The sequence below is a fragment of the Macadamia integrifolia genome, unplaced genomic scaffold (genome assembly GCF_013358625.1).
Source record: "Macadamia integrifolia cultivar HAES 741 unplaced genomic scaffold, SCU_Mint_v3 scaffold_81A, whole genome shotgun sequence".
In the NCBI taxonomy this organism is placed as follows: domain Eukaryota; kingdom Viridiplantae; phylum Streptophyta; class Magnoliopsida; order Proteales; family Proteaceae; genus Macadamia; species Macadamia integrifolia.
This window is the reverse complement of record NW_024870675.1, coordinates 2,015-24,908: the sequence shown is the minus strand read 5'-3', so window position 1 is coordinate 24,908 and position 22,894 is coordinate 2,015. Positions and strand designations below refer to the sequence as shown.

The window sequence follows — 22,894 nt, the reverse complement described above, 5'->3', positions numbered from 1 at the left end:
ACTCAAACCTCATCATTTTGAACATTTTCAACTCAAGATATTTGTCTATCAATACGATACCCTCTACTTAAGTATTTATGCATTCTACATGTTATATATAGCTTTTTTTTAACTGTTTTTTTATGCAAAAGTATATAAAAATGTGTTCCCTATCCATTTATGTGCGTATCTTTAGCGTATCTTCGATATCTCCTACGATACCCTCCGATACGTATCTTAATTTTGACCGACCAATATGGCGACCGATACCGATACTTTAATCCTTGGTGCCAGCAAGAGCAAAAGAATCCCATGTTGAAGCCATCAGGACTAGGGCTTTGTTGGCTTTATGGGAGAGGACAGTAGACGAGATCTCCCCATCAGAAGGGATGGCAACGAGGGAAGGGATGAGATTAGCATAATGAATTTATTCAAAAGGTTAGGGGGGAGAGGAGAAGAAGAGGAAGAGGAGAGGGAAAGAAAGAGTCTCTCAAAATAGGAGACAGCCTCAGTTTTGATCTCAGAGGGGGTGGTTAGAACAGCTCCAGAAGAGGAGGTAAGGCTTGGAATGGAATTGGAGTTGTTCCGTGCTCTGAGGGATCTGTGGAAATAGGCTAAGTTAGAGTCCCCAACCTCAAGCCATTTGATTCTGGATTTCTGGCGGAGGAAGCTTTCCTCTCGAGCAAGAAGAGAAGAAAGCTCAGAGGATGTGGATTTCTCCCTCTCAGCAAGGGAGGCATTGGAGAGATCGAGCTGAAGTTGGGCTTGGAGGGTGTGGAGCTTCTCTTGACAAGCTTTGACCCTCACATAATGTTTCCAAACGTGGAGAGATCACTGGCTTTCAAGGCAATTTTGACATTTTTGAGCTTTTTTGCAAAGGCAATGAGAGGGGCAGAGGGGCTAAAGGTGTGACATGCCCAAGATTCCTTGACAAAGGGGGAAAAACCCTCATGCTGGGACCACATGTCAAAGAACTTGAAAGGTTTGGGGCCAAAGGAGACAGCGGGTTAGACAAAGTGGATATAGGGGAATGATCGGAGATACCTAGCTGATCAAAAGAGGCATAGGAAGAGGGAAAGGAGTTGAGCCAAGACTCATTGACCAGAACTCGATCCAACTTGCAAGCGACCCGATCTAGGCACGAGCGACTATTTCGCCAAGAGAATTTTGGGCCAAACCACCGGAGGTCATTCATGTTAATGTCATCTATGCAATCATTAAAGGACCCAACAGAGGGGAGATCAATGGGAGAACTTCCCATTTTCTCGTGGCTAGCCCGAACCACATTAAAGTCACCCCCTAAACCCCAAGGCTCAATGCCAGCGATCAGGGAGAAAGCACAGAGATCGGCCCAAAGGGAGAGCTTGTCAGAGGAGCGATTGTGAGCATAGATGATGAAAAAGAAGAGAGGGGAGCCAAAAGCCAAGAGCCAAGGAGAAGGAGAAGTGGATTGATTGGGCAGAGGAGGAGATGGGGGATATATGGATGAGGTTTGGGTTCCATAGGATCCAGATGCGCCCAATTGCAGAGTGGCTGTAATTGAAAAAGAGGACCAGGAAGGGGCGATCGCAGCCACAATGTGAGGGGCGTTGGCCTATTGAACTCTGGTTTCCAGGAGAGCAAAGGGGGGCTTTGGAACCACTGTGTTTTTAACCTCCACAATTTCAATCTCAAGCTCCTTAGGATCTTCCTCTTGGCTGTTCACAGTCATCACAGTTGTTGTAGTGTCAAGTTCCTCAATTTCAACCTCACTATCCATTGTGGCAACCTTGTTGCTTTCGAATTCTTCCACATGAGTCTCGTTGATGGGAACATCAATGACTAGCTCTTCCTTGACAATAAGAATTGCTGGAATTTCTTCAACACTAACCTCAACTTTTGACTTTAGTTCATTGGTTGGAGGGGTCTTCTCTTGATGCTCCATTGCAATTTGTTGCAACATAATGGTCATATGGTCAAACAATTCCTTCATGCTCTTGTCGCCTGTGGGTGGCTTTTGAGGACCTGTAGATCATAGTTGTCAAGGCAGCTCCTAGGCGACAGCCGCCTTGTTGCACTGCATGTCGCCTTGTGTTTCGGCACTTATTTATGCCAAATAACATTCAAGTAAATGTTTATTTACTTAAGATATTAAATAAGCAAATACCCCCTAATTGAATCCAATAAAAATAGTTTAAAAATCAAATTCCAAAAGGATAAAACATCAACCCCCCAGTCCAAGAACAAAAACTGGATTTTGGTTATAGGGACGATTTTCAACTTTTAAATGCTGGGGTTTTTCTCAATTATGAAAATTTTATAAATTCTATCATGTTAAAACATTGCTAAAAACCAAAAGTCTAGTAAAATAATATTTTATTTTGATATTCATAAAATTATTTTCATTCAGGCGATTTTAACAGTATTCGCGCACTTAAAAATAAGTTTGACTAAAGCATAACTTTGTCATTGTAACTAAGATTTAAGTAATCTTAGACTTGTTAGAAAGCTGGTTTTATGTTATAACTAATACAAAAAGTCTCATGTAAAAATAAAATCATTTGACCAGTCAAACTTATTATAGAATGAGAGCATTTCTCTAAATGTTGATTTTTTATAACTTAATATGACTTAATGTTAATTTTTTATGATTTGATGTGGCTAAATGTTGATTTTTAATGACTTGATGTGGCTTAATCTTGATTTTTTATGATACAAGGTATATATAACTTACTAAATAATGTTAGAAAATAGGAAAAATAAAAAATAACACTTGTTCGCCTTAAGGCGGACACCTTCTCGCCTAAGCGCTTAGACAGCCCTCCACCGCCTTGGTTTGCCTTGGCACCGTGACAACTATGTTGTAGATGTATTCTGAAGGGAATCATATGGAGGGAAGAGCATTCTTTGGATATATGTAGGGAGGTATTGTGTCGCTAACTCGTACTTCTTCTCTTCCCAAGTCCTAAGCTCATGTCCTCGAACTCGGAGTCGATTTTCATGGACTCTCCACCAGTATCTAGCACAACCAATCAACCGGAAGCAAACAAATTGAAGCTTTCGTGTCTCTATCAAGTTATAATAGTCAGAATATTCCTCCAAAAAATTTAGCCAATCAAGGATGTAGCATGTATCCCTTGTTCAACAAAGTAACGAATTTCTGGAACCATCTTCGATTCTCTCTTTTTTTTTTTTTTCATAATACACTCTATCCTACTCCACTACTGTTGGCCTGAATGACATGCTGGAGCAAACATCAGACACCCAAGTTACTATGCAGCTTCGCTTTTTGCATATGCCCACATAGACAATGATGCCAGAGTTCTTTCAGAAATTAGGCTTTGATACCAAAAATGTAAGATCGAATCACAAGTGATCCAATCCCAAGCAGGATCTTTACTAGATTCAATATAAACCAAATTCAGGGACAGAAAGAATGAATAAAACAAAACAAAAAAAAAATAAGAGAATAAAGAAAAGAAAGAATTTGATGGAGGGTTGAGAAGGGGAAGAACTAGTAAATGGGCATCTCACCCAACGGAATTTGATGGAGGGTTGAGAAGGGGGAAGAAATAGTGATTGGGATCCTCTACTAAGTCCATCTTTTATTCCAAAGCCTCTGGCTCCAGAAAAAACAAAATCAAACCTTCCAATTCCAAGCCTTCCACCCCCTCTCCCCCCTTCCCCACCCCCTTCCCCCTCTATCCTTGTCGAGTGCCATACATTCCTCCCCCAACCCCCCACTATTCTGAAATCCCACCGGCGCAGATGTAAATCTATCACCCGCCCCTCCTCCCCCTGCCTCTTTGAGGCCTTGGTGCCCCCACCACTCCCCCCTTCATGAATTGCTGGTCCATTTGAAATATTCAGGGGCTTAACTCGCTGGCTAAGCATATGAAAATCTGTTCCCGTCTCAAGGACAGTACAGTCATCCTTTGCTGCCTCCTTAAGACGAGAGTCATGAAATCCAATTCCCACCGCATCACTTCCTCAATTGCCTCCTCGTGGCCCTTCCTCTCCAATTATTCCTCCTGTCCCAATGGGCGCATCTGGATCCTCTGGAACCCTTTAAAGATCCAGCTCACCCTTGTCTTCTCCTCCCCAACTAATCCACTTATCCATCTCCCACCCTAATGGAGGCCCCTCCTCCTTCATATATGGCCTCAACCGCACCTCTGATAGATCCTCCCTTTGGGACAACCTAAGATCTCTAGCTCCTGGGGTAAACTCCTCCCCCTGGGGTGGGGAGGGGATGGGACTTCAATGTGGTGCGCTATAGCCATGAGAAGTTTAGTGGCTCGTCCATTGATCCTAACTCGGTGAACTCCTTTAATTCCTGTCTTGAGGATATCGGCCTTGATGACCTTAGATGGTTTGGCCCCAAATTCTCCTAGAATAATAGGAGATTTGGCCCTAACCGCATTGCTTGCAAGTTGGATAGGGTCTTGGCCAAAGAGGCGTGGTCTCCTACATCCCTTCCTCCCATGCTTCTTTTGATACACCCTCTATCTCTGACCACAGCCCCATCTCTCTCTTCGTTCAGCCCTACGTCTTCTTCGGCCCCAAGCAGTTTAAATTCTTCAACATGTGGACTTCCCACTTAGAGTTCCTTTCTGTTGTTCATGCCGCCTAGATCAAGCCCGTCCACTCCTTCGACTCCCCCCTCATTGCCTTTGCCCGTAAGCTGTGGAATGTGAAGTCTGATCTTAGGGCCTAGAACATTTCTCCCTTTGGGGTCATCTCGTCTCATGTCTCCTCTTGCAAAGACAAGCTTGCCCTTACCCAATCCCATCTCCAGTTAGACCTTCATAATTCTTCACTTGCCCTTAAGGAGCAATCCCTTTCTGTTGATCTCTCCTCCTTGCTCGCCCAAGAAGAGAGTTTCCTCAAGCAAAAATCTCATATCAAATGGCTTGAGCTTAGGGACTCTAACTCGGCCTTCTTCCACAAAACCCTCAAATCCAAATCCAATCTTAACTCCATTACCCGGCTCCTGGACGCCTCTAGGAACATCCTCCTTAGCCCCGAGGATATCAAGGCTGAGGCTCTCTTACTTCAACATCTTCTGCCCCCCTCGCCCCACCCTGCCCCCTCCCCATTCCCCTCCCTTGTCCTCAAAAAGTCGGTCCCCCCTAATCTCTTTCCCCTTCTCAGTGCCATCCTTTCTGATGAGGAGATTCGCGCCGCCATTCTCTCCCATAAGTCCAACAAAGCCCCTGGACCCGATGGGTTCAACATGGGCTTCTTCAACTCTTATTGGGATCTCATCGAGTCTGACCCTATCTCTGCTATCAAGAGCTTCTTCCTCAACCCCTCTCAGATTAAAGGCATCAACCATACCTTCCTCTGTCTCATCCCCAACAAAGATGTGGCAACCTCCCTGCCTAAGTTTAGACCCATTTCCTTGAGCAACCTGCTCTACAAATTTATTGCCAAAATTTTGGCCACCCAGATCCAAAGAGTGATTGACTCCCTGGTTAGTCCCTACCAGTTCCCCTTTATTTCTGGTAGGAGCATTGCGAATACAATTATCCTCTGTCACGAGATCGTCCAGGGCTTTGACCGCAAATCTCATTCTCCTTCTGCCCTTCTCAAGATTGACATCCACAAAGCCTTTGATTCCATTCGCTGGGACTTCATCTTTCTTGTTCTCTCCATGTCCTTTCCGCTCCCTTTGTGGACTGGATTTATGCCTGCATCTCTTCCCCTTCTCTCTGTGTCCTCATTAACGGCTCCCCTGCCAGTCACTTTGGTCCTTCGGTGGGAATCAGGCAAGGTTGCCCCCTTTCCCCCCCTCCTCTTCTCTTTGGCTCTAGAGGTCCTCTCCAAATCCCTTCAATCCAAAACCGATGACCTCATCTCTCCCATCCCCAAATGCAAATCCATTGGCCTCACCCATCTGGCTTTTGCAAATGACCTTATGATCTTCTCCAAAGCTAATCATTGTTCCATTGAGTCCATCCTATCCTCCCTCCGTCTCTTTGAGTCCATCTCTGGCCTCCTCATTAACCTCTTAAATCCAACATCTTCCTTGCTGGTGTCTCCACTGACACTAAATCCAACCTTCTGCTCCTCACTAGCTTATCCTTGGGTTCCCTTTTGGTCACTTATCTTGGCCTTCCTCTCATTTCCTCCAGGTTGACCACTAACCATTATGCCCCTATGCTTAATAACATCCGCAAGCGGCTTCAACTCTGGTCGGGTGTCTGTGCCCTCCCTAAGTAAAGCCATTAAATCCCTCTTCTGCTCCTTTTTTTGGAATGGGGAAGAAACTTCCAAATTTCTCCACCCCATCAGGTGGTCCTCTGTCTGTCTCCCTAAGTTTGAGGGCAGCCTAGGCCTCAGAAGGATCAGGGACATTAATTCTACGGGCATCCTCAAGCTCATTTGGAAGATAGTCCCCAAGCAGCCCGGTATTTGGGTCTCTTGGGTCTACTCTTCCCCCTCCGTAAGGATTCCCTTTGGACCATCACTCCTTCGAGCAATGCCTCTTAGGCTTGGAGGAAAATTCTCCAGGCCAAGCCTCTTGCCATTCAAACTATCTTTAGCAAAATCGCGAATGGCCATTCCACCTCTCTGGCTTGACAATTGGCACCCGTCAGGCGTCCTCCATCTGGTGGGAGCTAGGGAGGTTTATTCCTCTGGCTTGCCCAAACTCTCCTCGATTTCCACCATCATTAAAAATGCTTCCCGGGATTTACCCTCCCACCCCAACCCTTTGCTCTTGCTTCAGTCCTCCCTTCCCCCCCTTCCCCTCCTTCCCAGGGATGATCAGGTTGTTTGGACTCCCTCCCACACTGGTGCATTCTCTTCTTCCTCCACCTGGCAACTTGTCCGTTAACCCTAGTACCATTTGTCCTTGGCGAAGAATAACCTGGTTCAATTCCAATATCCCTCATCACACCTTTACTGTCTGGAGAGCCCTCTCCAATTGCCTTCCTACTCAAGCCTTCCTTGTCCACTGTCACATCCCCATTTTTCCCTCTTGTTGCCTTTGTTGGAATGGCCTTGACAACACAAATCACCTCTTCTTTGAATGACCCTTCTCCTCCTCCATTTGGGAAAAAGTCTTTGCCCTCTGTTGGCCTTCTTTTCGAACGCCCCTTCCCCTTTCCCGTGAATGGATTTGTATTGACATGACCTTTGCTGGGAACACCATCTATAACACCGCCGGGAAGGTCCCTTTTGGAGCCACTATTTCTCACATCTGGATGGAGCCCAACCTTCGTAGATGGACTTTCAATTCCAGGTCTTTCGACAAGATTTGGAAACCCATCTATTTCTGAGATCTAGCACAAAAGAGGCAAGCATAGCAGAAAAAAAGATTTATCCAAGGTTAAATGTTATAACTATTATAAGATGGGGCACTTCGCTCGTGATTGCATTGAGCTGAAGAAGGTACCATTTCTATCCCTCTCAGTACATTTGTCTGTACCCATTTTTTGGTTGCCCATACACAGTCTGATTGGATTGTGGATATAGCAACAACAGAACATATAGTGCGAGATCGAGGGGATTTTGTATATTATCGCAGTGTTCCGGCTGGATCCCAAAACGTGTACTAATGAGGCAGTTCGAGGAGTTAGTACTTATCAACTCAAGATGCGTATTGGGCGCATCTTGCTTCTTCACGATGTGCTTTACACACGAGGTATTCAGTATAATCTACTTTTAGTTTCTGTATTATTACCTTTATGATATTCATTCCATATTAACGATTGCACTTTAAAGTTTTATTTGAGTGATAATATTGTTAGACATAGATCCTTAATTGATAGATTTTTTAAATTAGATTTAATTGATTCTACTTCATTTATTTCTTATGTAGTTAATAAATGTGATAATTCTGAATCTATTACATAGCATGCTAGATTGGAACACATAGGGCGAGATAGGATGGCTAGGTTAGCTAGAGAAGGCCTTTTAGGCTTACTCGATAAAGTCAACCTTCATGTGTGCGAGCCCTGTCTAGTAGGTAAGGCTCATTGAAAGCCTTTTGGAAAGGCAATCCAAACTACCCAGTCTCTAGAACTTGTCCACTCAGATATTTGCAGACTTATGAATGTAAAGGCACGCCATGGCGCCTCTCATTTTCTCAAATTCATTGATGATTATTTGCGATACAGTTATGTGTATCTAATCGCTCACCGCTACGAGGCATTAGATTGCTTCAAATGTTTTGTGGCAGAGGTTGAGAATTAGTCAAGTAAGAACTTAAAAACTCTACACACTGACCGAGGACGCGAGTATCTATTTGACCAGTTTAAAGAACTATGTGAGGAGAAGGGTATTTGTACGCAATTGACCATTTATCATACTCCACAACAAAATGGCGTAGCGAATAGGAGAAATAGGGCACTCTTAAATATGGTTAGGTCGATGAGCACAGACCAACCTCCCAATATATTTCTGGGGGATGCTCTTTCGAATGTAGCCTACATCCTTAATCGGGTGCCTTCACAGTCAGTTCCTTTGACTCCCTATAAGTTATGGAAGGGTGCAAAGCCTAACTTAGGTAATATGCAACCATGGGGATCAGCAGGTTATGTTCACTGAACCTCCCATATGTTTGGGAATCTTGGCCTTAGAGCTAAGAAACACATCTTTATAAGATATTCCGATAGCTCGAAGGGTTACGTTATGTACGGCGAACACATTGATGGAGGAATGACCGAGATAGAATCACGTGATGTCAACTTTATTGAGACAGACTTTCCTACCATTAGTGATGTCAATAGGGATCTCGACCTCTTTGAGATAGAGGGCAAGGAAAGAGTCTCACTACTCTTGGCAAGGGTGGGGAATTAACTCATCCTGTAATCGCCAGTGAGACTGATCATCGGCCTAGTGGGAATCACCACTAGATGATCATCAGGATTTCCTCACGTATAGGAGTACTCGTGGGCACATTCCCTGTCGTCGTTTTGAGATTAAGAGGCCATTGAGTTATCAGGTACTAGTGCTGATCCTTCGGGAGTTGCATTAGACACTTTGGCAGTTTTCCAGATGCCAAGGCAGAGCATGGACCCAACTGCAGGTGTGATGATTGTGCCTTTGAAGGCTGTGTTACTGAGTGTCTCGAGATTATCTTTTGTGTCTACCTTTGTGTAAATATTCTGCTGCTATAATATATAATGTGATGAATATGTATGATTTTGGAGATGGACTATGAAAACACCTTTTGTAATGTAATATATGATCATTACCATGTAGTTGACACTGGACTTATATACTGAATTTGTTAAGTATATGATTTTAGTTATCTTGTGGTATTTGTGGTTATCAATCCCCAGCTTTGTGATCCTAGAGAGTCAGGCTGACTAGATACAGTAAGGTGTCTAGTGCTGCATACCTTTGCTAAGCAAGGCAGGGTGTGACATGATCTCTTCCCACTTTGGGTAACATTCATATATAATAAGGGGGAAAAAAAAAACTCATAAACAAACTCTGAAACTAAAAACAGACTTTGAAACTAATTGGAGTCAAACCAATGACAGCTAACAATAGCAATAAAATAATGCTAAAATGGAATTATAAAAGTAACCCCAATAATAAAATAAAACCCTTACCAACTCAGGCCGGGTTCATCTAGGTTTCCAAATGAGGTCACATCGATCTAGCCATGCAAGTGGAACTGCATCACCTAATCTCGTGCATGCATCAGGCCCATCATACTTGGGCATATATAATTAGACTATTAAAGAAGAAAACCCAAAGATTAACCCAAGACCCATACAACCCATTGGGCACTTAAAATTAAAATTGAATCTAATGAACCCAATTGACCAAATTAGCAGCCCCTATGCCTAGGAGGCACGAAGGTGTCTTGACACCTAGGTACCTAGGTGATGCCTGCAACTATGAGTCAACATGGCAAAAGATGTGCATGGACTATAATGATTTTTTATAGTAATAACTAATAAGCACCTTAAAAATTGTTGAAAAAAAATAAAATAAAAACAAACAAACTTAAAATAATTAATAAAGCTGTAAGCTTGTGACAGATAAAAAACAGAATACTAAAATGTAAAAAATTTAAATGCAGTTAAGGAAACAAGATCAAAAATACCTGTGCCAGAAATTTAGCAAGGCAATGTTGCAGACTAGTTAAGACCGCTATCCTCTCAGAAATTTGAGCAACTGCAGAATGACAGATGTTGCACCGGAGATCCCCCAGACACACATCCACGTATCAACTGAATGGTTCCATTGATAAAGGCCCATGGCCCTATTTCAAAAACCATAAAGTAAACTTTTTGTGCACCTGATCCCTGCAATAAATAAACTGAAAAATCAAACCAATGAAAATGTCGGGGAGAAAGATTAGTACGTTGTCTATCATACTAATAGATTATTTATTGGTTCTGCAAAGAATAGATTTGTTCCTGGAGTTTCTTGGGCATTATTTACTAACCTCTGCTCTGGACTGCCAAAAATGCAAACTCTTCTGAATGTCGTGCAAACTTGCCAAGATATGGTCCAAAATAGTGTCCAACACATCAGAAACCCTAGATGCTTCTGGCATAACCCTACATGTGAAGCATGTAGTTATTTATTGAGTACGCCCTGCTTTGAAGTTCCAACCGGTGACTTGATGAAGGAATTATATTAATACTTGCAAAATGACCAGTGCTGTGGGGTAGAAATCTGAATTCTCAATTAAAAAAATGAACATTCTTCCAGTGGGACGTACGAAAGTACCATGGGTTCTTTTACTCCCCCCACCCATGTTATAGCATTGAAAAGAAAGGATGGAAAGTTCAGGAGTTATTGTGTTCATAGTACAAACGACTTTGAATGCTATATTCATAAAAATCTTGGCCAATTTAACCATGTTCACATAGAACAGCGGTGTTAGATGAGTTTATTAGCTACTGTCCCATTCTTTTGCATGAGTTGTTCAAGGTTATTAGTAACTTCTTTATCATAATCAAGTAGTTATTAAGTATCATCATTTTGCAATCCAGTAGATATTAGTTATTAATGTCCAAGTAAGGAGAGAGTAAGGTTTTGCTCCTTGTTCGGAGAGTAAATAGTTATTTTAAGTTTCTAGTTCTAGTCCAAGCAGGAGTCCTAACGAGGGGACAAGTGATTGGACAACCAGTACTAGTAATAAAACTTTGTAATCATAATGTAATACTGAATTGAAAGGTTTAAACAGTAGCAAATAAAAAGATCTTATATCAAAGAAAAAACCAGAATTATGGAGAAAATAGATTGTGAGAGATTAGGTGCTCAAAAGGGGCTGGAAGTGAGGAGTGTAAGGATTAGGAAGGCTAATATCAGCAGAGAGTTTGAACCTAATTGGATGATCAGATCAGCAAATTTGGATAAGTCTAATAACAGTAACACTGAGGATTTAGAAGACAGAAAACAGAATCTAATAACGGTTTTAAATAGCTGGATATTGATTGATAACAGGTCTGTAATATGAAGGGAATAGAACCAAAGATCGATATAAAAATCAGAATCATATTTCCAGATATGGGCCTGAAACAAGGAAGGCCCCAACTGAATGACTATAGCATAGGAAAGATATATAGTATTGTTTATTTTCTGCTCTTCTGCTGCCTTCGATGTTGAACTTACCTTTCGTCCTTTTACTACCAGAGCAGAACTACCCACTGAACCATTCAGTGTTCGTGCGCTTAGTTCAGCTTCGTAATTCAGGTGAAAGATAGGTATATTACATCATAGCGATCCAAAATGTTACTTGGATCCTCCATTTATGGAGAATGAAAAAGCAAACGCAAAAGTAATTGCTTAAGCTAAAGTAAGGGCGAGTGCACTTGAGTTGATAAAAAAAAGTACGAGGAAATTACCAACTCAGGACAGAAATAGGAAAAATTGTATATCAGGGAATCCACAGGTCAAAATGACCTAAATTTTGGATTGTGTTCCCTTCTAGATGGGTAGAAAACTCAAATCAAAAATGGGGGGCTTCTGATGGTTGGATGTGGCTGGACAGAATGGCTTGGGGAACTGATTACTCTAGCCCTACAGGAAACCAGAATTTAGAACTAGTTACTGTAGTTCTACAGAAAACCAGAATTTATCTTACTTGTCAATGGTGAAAAATAATGAATTAAGAATCAACAATAGACTGAAGAATATTAGTAGCACAAAAGCACAAACAATAGACAATCCACCCGAGCTTCTCACCGTAAGAAGTCAATTGGATCACACACCAATTCCTTCCCTTGATCACAAACAAGGATTATCCATAGAAGAAGTGCAGCGGCAGCAGCAAGCTTGTTTATCAAAATCGTGGGCTATGCTTGCCCATGGTATCCTTTTTATTGAAGAAAATTGTAAGAGGCTAGAGACCAATTAGGAAAGATATCCCCCAATAAATTCTAGCTTAAATTTCAAGACACAATCAGATCTAACTAATCTGGACTCCACTAACTCATTACTTGCCTAAGGAAACAAACATACAACTTAAATTGACCCAAAGCTGAATCATAACTTAAACTGGACCAAGGATCAACCAATTGAATCAAAACATTAAAATAAGACCAAGGAAATAGAACATAAAACAGCAAGATAGCCATGGTTTGGCTATCTATTTAGCGTTTTTCCCATGTACGTAGGTCTTCAATTCTGTATCAAATTGCCCCTTAACATGAATTCCCTAGTTGAAACATCTTCCCCCTATTTTGCAGCTGGATTTAATCTGCTGTAACTTATGCCTGAAACATGACGGTTTCTAGAGCCATGCATGATATAGCGAGCATGGTGCAAGATTTTACAGGCTTCAGCTGAAATACTGTTGCTGCCGGGAATCTGTAGAAGATTGTGCGTCAGTCCTGCAAAATCACAGAAGGCAGAGGCCCGGAGGTGGCTCCGGGGTCAGTCCTCCGACGCCCAAGTTAGAGACCTATGCAACAATGCTTTGAGAGTAATGGCGAGTGAGTGAACTTAACCCCTGCTTCCTTCTGGGCTTCTTCTTATAGAGTCGGGTCCCGTAGAGTCCTACTAGGAAACGTCCTTTTGCCTTGATGAACTTGAGGCGGTTTGGGAGGACTCCATCCTTCATGTTTTCCTTCCTTCGTGGGGTATATTCCTTTTTCGGGCCTTATCCCCCTTTAAGTAGCAGAGTCCTATTACGAATCTGCCACCCCAAAAGGACTCCAGTCTCCTTGTTATTCTGGTATCCGAAGCACGTGGTTGGACGTATTATCCCCGTCGCTGGGTGCCACGTGTCCATATCTCACTGGTCGGTTGACTTGAGTGTATCAGAAGCCCCCTTACTGCCTCTAAGAAGTCCTTCCGGAGGGAGTAACAGCGCTTTTTATCCCGGTCTTTATCTGTCTTTTTTTTCCTCGTTTTCTTTTTTTTTTTTTTTTTGGTCCTTTGGTCTAGGGCGTTCGGCCTTGGCCTCAACCCATAATTGAGGGTTGAACCTTCGGTCAAGTCTACTCGGCCTTAGCCTTGGCCTGAGCCCCTAACCGAGGGAAGAGAGCCAAAGGTTGTACTTCAATCGTGCTCCTAACTCGAGCGGGCCTCGAGAATCCCCACAGATGATGTGTCATAGTCATTAATGACCTTGGGGAGTCGGATCGTAGCCCCTCCATCTATAACAGGGCGCCTTCTCTTCATTTTTACACTTTATCCTTTTACTAGAACCATTGTCCTTCGGTCTCCTTTAGTCTCTTTGTCTTTCGGTTTCTTCAAGTGTTCATAAGTAAGTTAATAATGTCTAGTTCCTTTGGTAATGGTTCTTCGTCCTCCGAGAGGACCGTGTCCAGTCCTAGGGGTCGTAGTCCTGGGCACATCCGAGAGATGTCTTCGGATTCAAGCCCAGACTCTCCCTCCTCACGTGTCTCTACCTCCATTGCCACACCTCGGGAATCCATAGATAGTCCGAACGGTGATGACTAGAGGGAGGGGGGTTTTGAATCTCGAGCCCAAAACGATGATGCCATGGTGGTAGAGGCTAGGGATATTGTGTCTACCATGACCGAGGCCGAACTTGTGGAGTTGCGAGCCTCCTGTGGGATCCCTGATACATTCGTCCTTCGGGTCCCCAAGACTACAGACAGGGCTAGTTATAGGAACCCCGGGGAACTATATCTCTACAGGGAGGCTTTCAAGGCTGGCCTTCAACTCCCCCTTCATCCTTTCTTTACTCAGGTGTTTCAGCACTATGGGATCTGTCCCACCCAGTTGACACCGAATAGATGGCGATAGATCCTTAGTTTCATAATCTTCTTCTCACAGGTTCGGAGGTCCCTATCCCTTCCTCTCTTTATCAATTGTCTCTTCCTCCAAGCTAGTAAGAGGGACTCAAGCTGGTACTACTTCATCCCTTGGAAGGGCATCAAGCTGTTGAATGGGTACCTTCGTCGATCCACAGCTGGAAGTTTAAGTACTTCTTTGTGGGTTTGGCGGAGGGGTTTACCTTCGGCACCATCTGGGACCTCCCAGACTTAAGGACAATGAACTCCGCACCTTTGCTCTTCGAGGCAAATGCGGAGTCGTTGGAGATGGCAAAGAACAAAGTACGATGTCCCTCTGTCAAGTCCGATAGCCTTCAATCGGACGTTGTTCTATTCAGATTCGGGCTTAGCCCGAGTGAGTCCTAGGCTTGCCCGAATTTGCTCTTATTTCGGTACTTCGGATTTCGTACTAACTTTCTTTGTTGTCTCTGTAGTGCAACTTACTAGAGCTAAAATCAAGGCAGCGATGGCCAAAAGGCAGGCCAAGGCGAAGGACGAGCAGCTCCAAAGGCAGAGGGGGAAGAACGATAAGAGGGGAGCTTCGACCTCGGAGCCTCCTGCAAAGAAGGCAAGGGTCGAGGACCCTACTCCCGATGCTATCCAGGCGCTTGCCGCTTCAAGTCGCGGTATGCTGATGCAAACGATGGTCCCTACGGAGGCCCCGAATACTGAAGCCTCAAGGTGTCCCGATGCCACCCTGATGTAGGTTTTATTCCCGGGTGGTCTATTAATGAGGATGACTCCTATGCCATCGGAAGGGTGGCTTGTGATCTCATGCAAAAGGGCAGGCTCCTTAGGAATTTTGCCGAGGTTCAGGACCAGGGGACTTCGGCCATGGTCACTAACACTTGCATCTTCATAGCAGGGGTAAGCTTTCGGCCTTCTTAGTTCGTCCTTCGCTTTCTTCTTCTTTACCTCTTTTAAAAATAACTAAGTTTGGACATGTTTCGTAGGCCACTAACCACGTCGCCCAGCTTACTATCCGAGCTGAGTCTTTAGCCAGGGACCTTAAGGAGTCCGAGCGTGAGCGATCGACCCTCAAGAATGAGCGCATTGTCCTCCTCAAGAAGGCGGAGCACCTAGAGACCGAACTCGATCAGACTCGTTGAGAGCACGAAAGTAAGCTGGCAGAGCTGAAGGTGCAGGTATCGAACAAACTTCAAGAGGCCGAGGCCCGAGGGGTTGAACAATACAAGAAGACGGAGGCGTACAGGCAGGAGGTGACTCGGGCAGCTGTCCCATGATACATCATGGGGGCCACCGAGGTTCGAGACTGGATCCTTGAGCACCGCCCCGAAATCTCCTTCGAAGGAAGCTGTCTTATCTTTAAAGACAAGGGAGGCGAAGCAACTCCCACTGTTACCGAGGTAGCCGCCGATGAAGAAGGCAACGACGGGGATGGAGTTCATCAGAGACTCGCGAAGTCCCTCTTACTCCAGACCATAGTGGTTCTGACTGAGACGCCCCTGCCCACGCCAACGAAGAGGCCAACCTACTGACCAAAGCTTTGTGAGAGTCGTTCTTCTTCTGCTGCTTCCAGTGATGTTTTTGCTTCTGCCTTCAGGCCTTCTGATGAAACTAAGGCCATCGGCCTTCCTCTTGTACTTGCCCTTATAGGGCTTTTGTTTAAATGAATGAACCCTCTTTTTGCACTTTATCTTCTCTGACTCCTTTGTTGTCTTTATTTTATGACCAAGCCATTGCTCGAATGCTGAAGGAAAACACTTAGTGTTTTTTAACTAATTTAAGGCTTTAACCGGTTAGTCTGTCTTTAGAGGATTTCCACCGAAGGCTGAAGACCGAGTTGATTGGCATTTGGGCCTTATAGATGGGGGTGCCCGCCATTAAACTAGCCATTCGGGGTTGTATCTTCGACCAAGTTAGCTCAGTTTTGGCTCTGAGCTTTTAGTTGAGGGTAAGTTCTTCGGTCAGGTCTGCTCGACCTTGGCCTAAGCTCCCAACTGAGGAAGGTCTTTTTCGATCAAGTTTGCTTGGTTACGGCCTAAGCCCCCAACCGAGGGTAGTTCCTTCGGTCAGGTCTGCTCCTCCCTCTTCTGACAACTTTGGACTTTTGGTTTTTGAATAGTATATTGTCATCTAAGACCAGTTTGTCGTAAACCAGCTTTTTATAAAATCCTCCAAAATGTCTAGGGAAGACGAATTACAAATTCAAGAATTGAAAGTAATTAAAAGTCCTACTCTTAAGAAATGACAAGGCGGAAAAATAACCGAAACTAAACATGCGTGCTACTACTACTGGTAAAATTTCCTTAGGTTCTTTGAGTTCCATGATTAGGGTACCCTCTCTCCCTTCGTAGTCTCCAGGTAATAGAAACAAGGTCGTATCACCCTAGAGACTCTATAGGGTCCTTCCCAGTTAGGTGCCAACATTCCCTGATGCCTCAGATCTGACACTTCTGCTCTTCGTAGGACGAGGTCTCCGACTCTAAATTCGTTTCTACAGACTTTAGAATTGTAGTGCCTTGCTACCTTCTGCTAGTAAGCTGCAATTCTTTCCTGTGAGTCTTCTCACACTTCATACAGGAGGTCTAAATTGGCCCGAAGACCCTCATCGTTTCTACCTTCATCATAATACTGGACCCTGTGGGTCATAACACCGATCTTAACCAGGAGTGCAGCTTCAGTGCCATAGGTTAAGTTAAAGGGTGTTTCTCTGGTTGCTGACCTTTCAGTTGTTCGGTAAGCCCAAAGGATGTTGTGCAGTTTGTCTACCCATAGCGCCTTAGTATCATCTAGCCTTTTCTTTATTCCCTGCAGTAGCTTACGATTTATTACCTCTATCAATCCGTTTGGTTGTGGGGGTAGCCGGCAGATTTTTTTTGTGCTCAATGTTGAGGACTTCAGAAAACGATCCGAAAGTTGGATTAGCGAACTGGGTACCATTATCCATCCCTACCACTCTAGGGATCCCGAATCAATAAACCACCGCTCTTTTAAAGAAGTCTCAGATATTTTTTTCTATTATTGTGCCTAGTGCTTCAGCTTCCGCCCATTTAGTGAAGTAGTCTACTATCACCAACACAAATTTCCTTTGTCGCGTTGCCAGAGGGAATAGCCCTAAAATGTCCATTCCCCACATGGCGAAAGGTATTGGGCTGAACATGGAGGACAGTTCGGTGGCATGCTATCGAAGGACTCGCGTGAACATCTGACACTTTAATGGCGAAAGGTATTGGGCTGAACATGGAGGACAGTTCGATGGCATGCATTTTCTGACCAATTCTTCAGCATCTTTCACCATTGTTGGCCAAACGAGGCCTTGTAACACCTTGTGGGCCAAGGCCTTCGCGCCTAAGTGTTGGCCGCATATCCCTTCATGCACCTCTTTGAGAGCATACTCGGCATCGATAGGGTCTAAGCATTTGAGATATGGCCTTGTGAACCCTATTTTGTACAATACCTCAACATTCAGCAGAAAACGTGTCGACCTTATCCGTATCCTCCTTGCCTCACCCCTGTCTTCTGGGAGTATTCCTTCTTTCAAATACTTCACCATCGGATCCATCCAGCTTGGGCCGTCCCTGTCTACGGGCAATACCTCCTGGCACTCTTTGGTGCTCGGCTGAAGTAGCACCTCGAAATAGACTGAGCGCCCCAATTCCATGAAGTCCGAAGTTGCTAGCTACGACAATGCGTCCACGCTAGCATTCACTACACGTGGCACCTGCTTCACCTCGAACTCTTTGAAGGCAGCCACTTTTTCCCGTACCTTCTTTAAGTACTCTGCCATCCTGTGCTCTTTTGCCTCATAGTCGCCGCTCACTTGTAGCACTGTGAGCTGCGAGTCACTATGCACTACTAGCCTTTGTACCACCAGGTTTCATGCCAGATTTATTCCGGCTATCAGTGCCTCGTATTCGGCTTCGTTGTTGGAGGCATTAAAGTAGAACCACAAGGCATACTCAATTTTGAATCCTTCGGAATTGATAAGTATGATACCTGCCCCGCTGCCTGATCTGTTAAAGGCACCATTGACGTACAATATCCAAGCCCTGTCCTCTTCGCCCACAGTTGGCTTCTGTGCACCATCCGGTAGTGTTGTTTCGGCTATGAAGTCGGCTAGGGCCTCGGCTTTTATTGCAATCCCTGGCTTGTATTAGATGTCGAACTCTCCTAATTCTATGGTCCAATTGACCCATCTGCCAGACATGTTCGGCTTCTGCAGTATTTTCTTCAGGGGCTGATCTGTGAGCATGCATATTATGTGCGATTGGAAATAGGGTCTTAGTTTCCGTGCTGCTATCACAACTGCGTACGCCACTATCTCCATTTTTCTGTATCTTGTTTCAACATCCAACAAGGTTCGGCTAACATAGTATATTGGCCATTGTTGTCTTTCTTCTTTTATTAACACCGCACTTACCGCTCTACCTTCAAGCTTTTCACGAGCATGTCATCTACGTACACTTCTATGGTCTTACCGATCATCTCCTTAAAAATTTTGTTCACCAGCCTTTTGTAAGTTGCTCCTGCATTTTTTAGCCCGAAAGGCATTACCTCATTGCAATACAATCCTCCTTCGGTAACAAAGGAAGTCTTCGGGACATCAACCTCACACATCTTGATCCGATTGTACCTCGAGTAGGCATCCATGAAGCTTAATACCTCGTGCTCTGAAGTGGCATTAATAAAAATATCTATCTTCGGCAGGGGGTAGCTATCCTTTGGGCAGGCTTTGTTTAGGTCTATGAAGTCGATGCATATTCTCCATTTCCCCTTTGCCTTCGGGATCATCAGCACATTCGATATCCATTCTGGATATCGGATTTCCCGAATAAACTTAGCCTACAACAGTTTCTCTACTTCATCTATCTTCTGCTACCTCTCAGGGGCAAAGGTTCTCTTCTTCTGCTGCATAGTTATCACAGCGTCAAATCGATCCAAGGCGGTGGAGGGGTGGCTAATCGATTTGGTGATGAATCGCCCGTTATGGCGTTGTCATGGCGGTCAAATCGCCCATGTGTCATTTTTTATTTTTCCTATTTTCTAAAGTTATTTAGTATGCCATTTTTTTACTTTCCCTATTTTCTAAAATTATTTAGCATGCTACAAGCCTACAATATATACCCTATATAACATATAAAACCAACATTAAGCAACATCAAATCATCAAAAATCAACATAGCCCTATCAAAATCACCCTGCATTTTACAAAAAATCAACAGCCTAGTAAATCAGGCGTGACCTGGTGTCCATGGCGGTGCCATAGAAACGCCTATCAGCCAATGGCAACCGCCATTTGTGAATCACGTAAATCGTAGCACTGCCATGAATTTCTTTTTCCGCCAGGACGCCAAATCCCCGCCTTGGCGACGCCATGACAACTATGTTCTGCTGCACTGGCTTCTTTGTCGGATCAACGCTCAATTGGTGCTCAATGACTTCCCAGGCTATTCTGGGTATGTCTGACGCTGACCAGGCAAAGGCGTTGAAGTTGTTTCGAAGAAAGGAGATGATCTCCTCCTGTTGTTGCCTTGGCATCAACGTTCCAATCTAAACCTGGCGGTAACCGTCTCCTTTGATGTCTACCTGGGCTAGGTCCTCGGCTGGTTCCCCTCGCTGACGGCTGGGGTCATCACATAAGTCCTCATTAGGCAGCGCCTCACCGGCCTTTTCTTTTCCCCATAGGGTGGTGACGTAGCACTTTCAGGACGTTTCTTGATCCCCTCGTCATTCCCCCCACCCTGGTTGGGTTATTCTGGTCGTCCTGAGGGCGAGGGTTGGTTCGCTCGGGTGTCCGATCTCTTCGCCGCTCCTGATTGTCTCTTCGGGCTAGTTCCCTCCTTTCACGACGACCCCTTCCCTCTCTGACGGTTGTCTAGCCGATCATTGCATCTTGGGCGTCTTCTTTCTATTAGTCCACAAACCGACCAATGTACCCTCTTCGGATCATACTTTCTATCTCTCCCTTCAAGTGCCAACAATCTTCGATGTCGTGGCCATGATCCCTGTGGAAATGGCTGTATTTGTCCATATTGCGCCTCTCGGGGTGTCACCTCATCTTTCCTGGCCACTTTAGGGCTTTGGCATCCGAGGAGTCCTTGATCTGCATCAACACATCAGTTCTCTTTTAATAAAGAGGGGCATACCTTTCAAACTTTTTAGGGGGACTAGGTGCACGCTCAGGCCCTAGCCGTTGCCCCTTCCCTTCTGGAACTCTGTTCTCTTCCCTTGAGGTTCATTTCTTCCCTTCCTTCTCTTCTGCTTCTTTGTCGGCCTCCAAGGTTTCTTCTATGTGGATTACTTTTCACATCGGGCTTTTAGCTCGGCCAGGTCCCTTGGTGCACACTTTGCCAGGGATCTCTGTAGTTCTTTATCTTTGACCCCTCCTAAAAGGGCCGTCAATTCTTCCTTCTGGTATAAGCCTCGGATCCAAAGCTTCTCTTGATGGAAGCATTTCATGTAATCTCGCTGGGATTCTCCCGCTTGCTGCTTGACGTTGCTCAAGTTATATGTGGTCTTATGAAGGGGTTGGCTCCTGGAGAATCCTTTTACGAAGACGTGGCTCAGCTCGCTGAAGTTTTGAATCTACTTCGGTGGTAGTCGATTGTACCACAATCTCGCGGCTGCTCTGAGCGTCAAGGGTAAAGCACGGCACATAATACTCTTTGAGGCCCGATGAAATTGCATTGCGACCTTGAAGCCTTCCAAATGATCGACAGGATCCCCTGTTCCGTCATATCATACTTTGGTAAGCGGAATCCGACATGGAGTGGTTCCCTCATAACTTCATCAGCTAAAGCCGTATCGTTAGTGAGGTCCGGCTCGTATGCTCCTGCTTGGTGGTCTGCCCCTTTTTGGATCTCATCTTTCAAATCGAGGATCATCTGCTTCAACCCATAATCTTCAGATCTCTAACCGACCCTCTGACGTGGTTCATCATACCTCGCCCCTGTGGTGTTCCGCGCCCCCTCTCTGAGTGCGGGGTTCTCCCTTGCTGCACGATTTCGAGGGTTTCTACCAGATCTCACCAACCCTGAGCTACTTCGGTCTTCCCCTCAGGTTCGTTCCGCCTGAATGCTGGAATCTCTTGCTATTCCATTAGTCCTCTATGTGACAACCTTGGAGACTTCTCTCAACGTGTCAGCCAATCTATCGTATTTCTCCTGGAACGCATCGAACTGTTCTTTAGTCACATACTCTTGCTCCCCAGCCGGAGCGGGTGGGGGGTTAGACTCCCTCCCTATCTAGTCCCCAGCTGAACGTTGGTTACCAAGGGGATCTTCCTGCTGTTCTTCCTCGACATTCATAGGTGGCCGAGGATCCAAAGGCTCTCCGACATTCGTATTCTGAGCCGGTACTGCTTTTGTTTTCTTACGATTGTAAGTTTTCTTCACCATTACTCTGTCATTCCCATGGCGGCGCGAATCTGTTGCTGCCGGGAATCTATAGAAGACTGTGCGTCAGTCCTGCAAAATCACAGAAGGCAAAGGCCCAAAGGTGGCACCGGGGTTAGTCCTCTGACGCCCAAGTTAGAGACCTGTGCAACAGTGTTTTGAGAGTAATGGCGAGTGAGTGAACTTACCCCTACTTCTTTCTGGGCTTCTTTTTATAGAGTCGGGTCTCGTAGAGTCCTAGGAAACGTCCTTCTACCCTGACGAACTTGAGGCGGTTTGGGAGGACTCCATCCTTCACGTTTTCCTTCCTTCATGGGGAATATTCCTTTTTCAGGCTTATCCCCCTTCAAGTGGTAGAGTCCTGCAGAGTCCTATAACGACTCTGCCACCCCCAAAGGACTCCAGTCTCCTTGTTATCCTAGTATCCGAAATACTGGCTAGACGTGGTATTCTAGCCCCTATAGCTGGGTAACACGTGTCCATATCTCACTGGTCGGTTGACTTGAGCGTATCATATACCAAAATATTTCAGTTTCAACCTGACCTAAGACAAAACCTGCATCGGCCCTACTGGTATGCAAGGTTTTTACCAAAATTTTCAAGTTTCGGCAACTTTGTATCATTTCCCTGGAACATTACAAACATGCTTTTGTATACCATGTTCCGATCAAAATGGGTCACTGTTTCGACCCATTTCGAATGAAACCTCTTGGTTTTGATATATTTTCACCAATTCTACTTGCAAATATTGGTGGAACAATGGGTTGGAAGTTTCTACAAGTCATCTACAGCGAACATTTGGTGGATTTGAGGGAGATTTCTTGAAGATACACAGTAAAAGTAGAACCGTCCCATAAAACCTAATGGAAGATGCCAAAAGATGGCATTAAAAGGGAAAATAAAAGGTGGAATAATAAGCTTAATCTATTAAACAAAGGAACCCCCCTAAAGTAATTATTTGCAAAAAATAGGATAAATCTATAGTGATTAGGGTTCAATTTTTTACATGTTAGATAGCATAAGCCAACGTACGACTTCATGGAGTCGGTCTAATTTTCTATTTTTTTAATTTTCTGGTTTAAAAACTTGATTTTCTTGCAAAAAATGAATTTTTTAATGGGATTAAAAAAAATAGGTTAGGGCTCAATTGTATATATGTAAGGCACCATTTTATGGCCTCATGGTGTCACTTTTTTTCTACCTTAATTTTTGGAAATTCAAAAAATTATGAAATAATATAGAAAATTATTTGGTTTTGGTTTCAAAAATAATGAAAAAATTTTAAGTATAGTTGATGAAATTCCAACTCAAGGCATTGGTGTGTCCAGAGTGTTGTGTGATTGATATATTTCTTTA

The 22,894-nt window shown here is 44.3% G+C and overlaps 1 protein-coding gene across 1 annotated transcript in view; it reads right to left on the bottom strand.

The window, feature by feature from the left end:
• LOC122071770 (protein DGS1, mitochondrial) overlaps positions 1 to 10,498 on the bottom strand; it is a gene marked incomplete at its 3' end in the record, with an annotated part of 136,065 nt that extends 125,567 nt beyond the window's left edge. The window contains 3 exon segments of the mRNA XM_042636175.1: positions 10,028 to 10,106; positions 10,108 to 10,229; positions 10,373 to 10,498. Coding sequence (XP_042492109.1) covers positions 10,028 to 10,106; positions 10,108 to 10,229; positions 10,373 to 10,483 — 312 coding nt within the window.
• Positions 10,499 to 22,894: the final 12,396 nt, after the last annotated feature.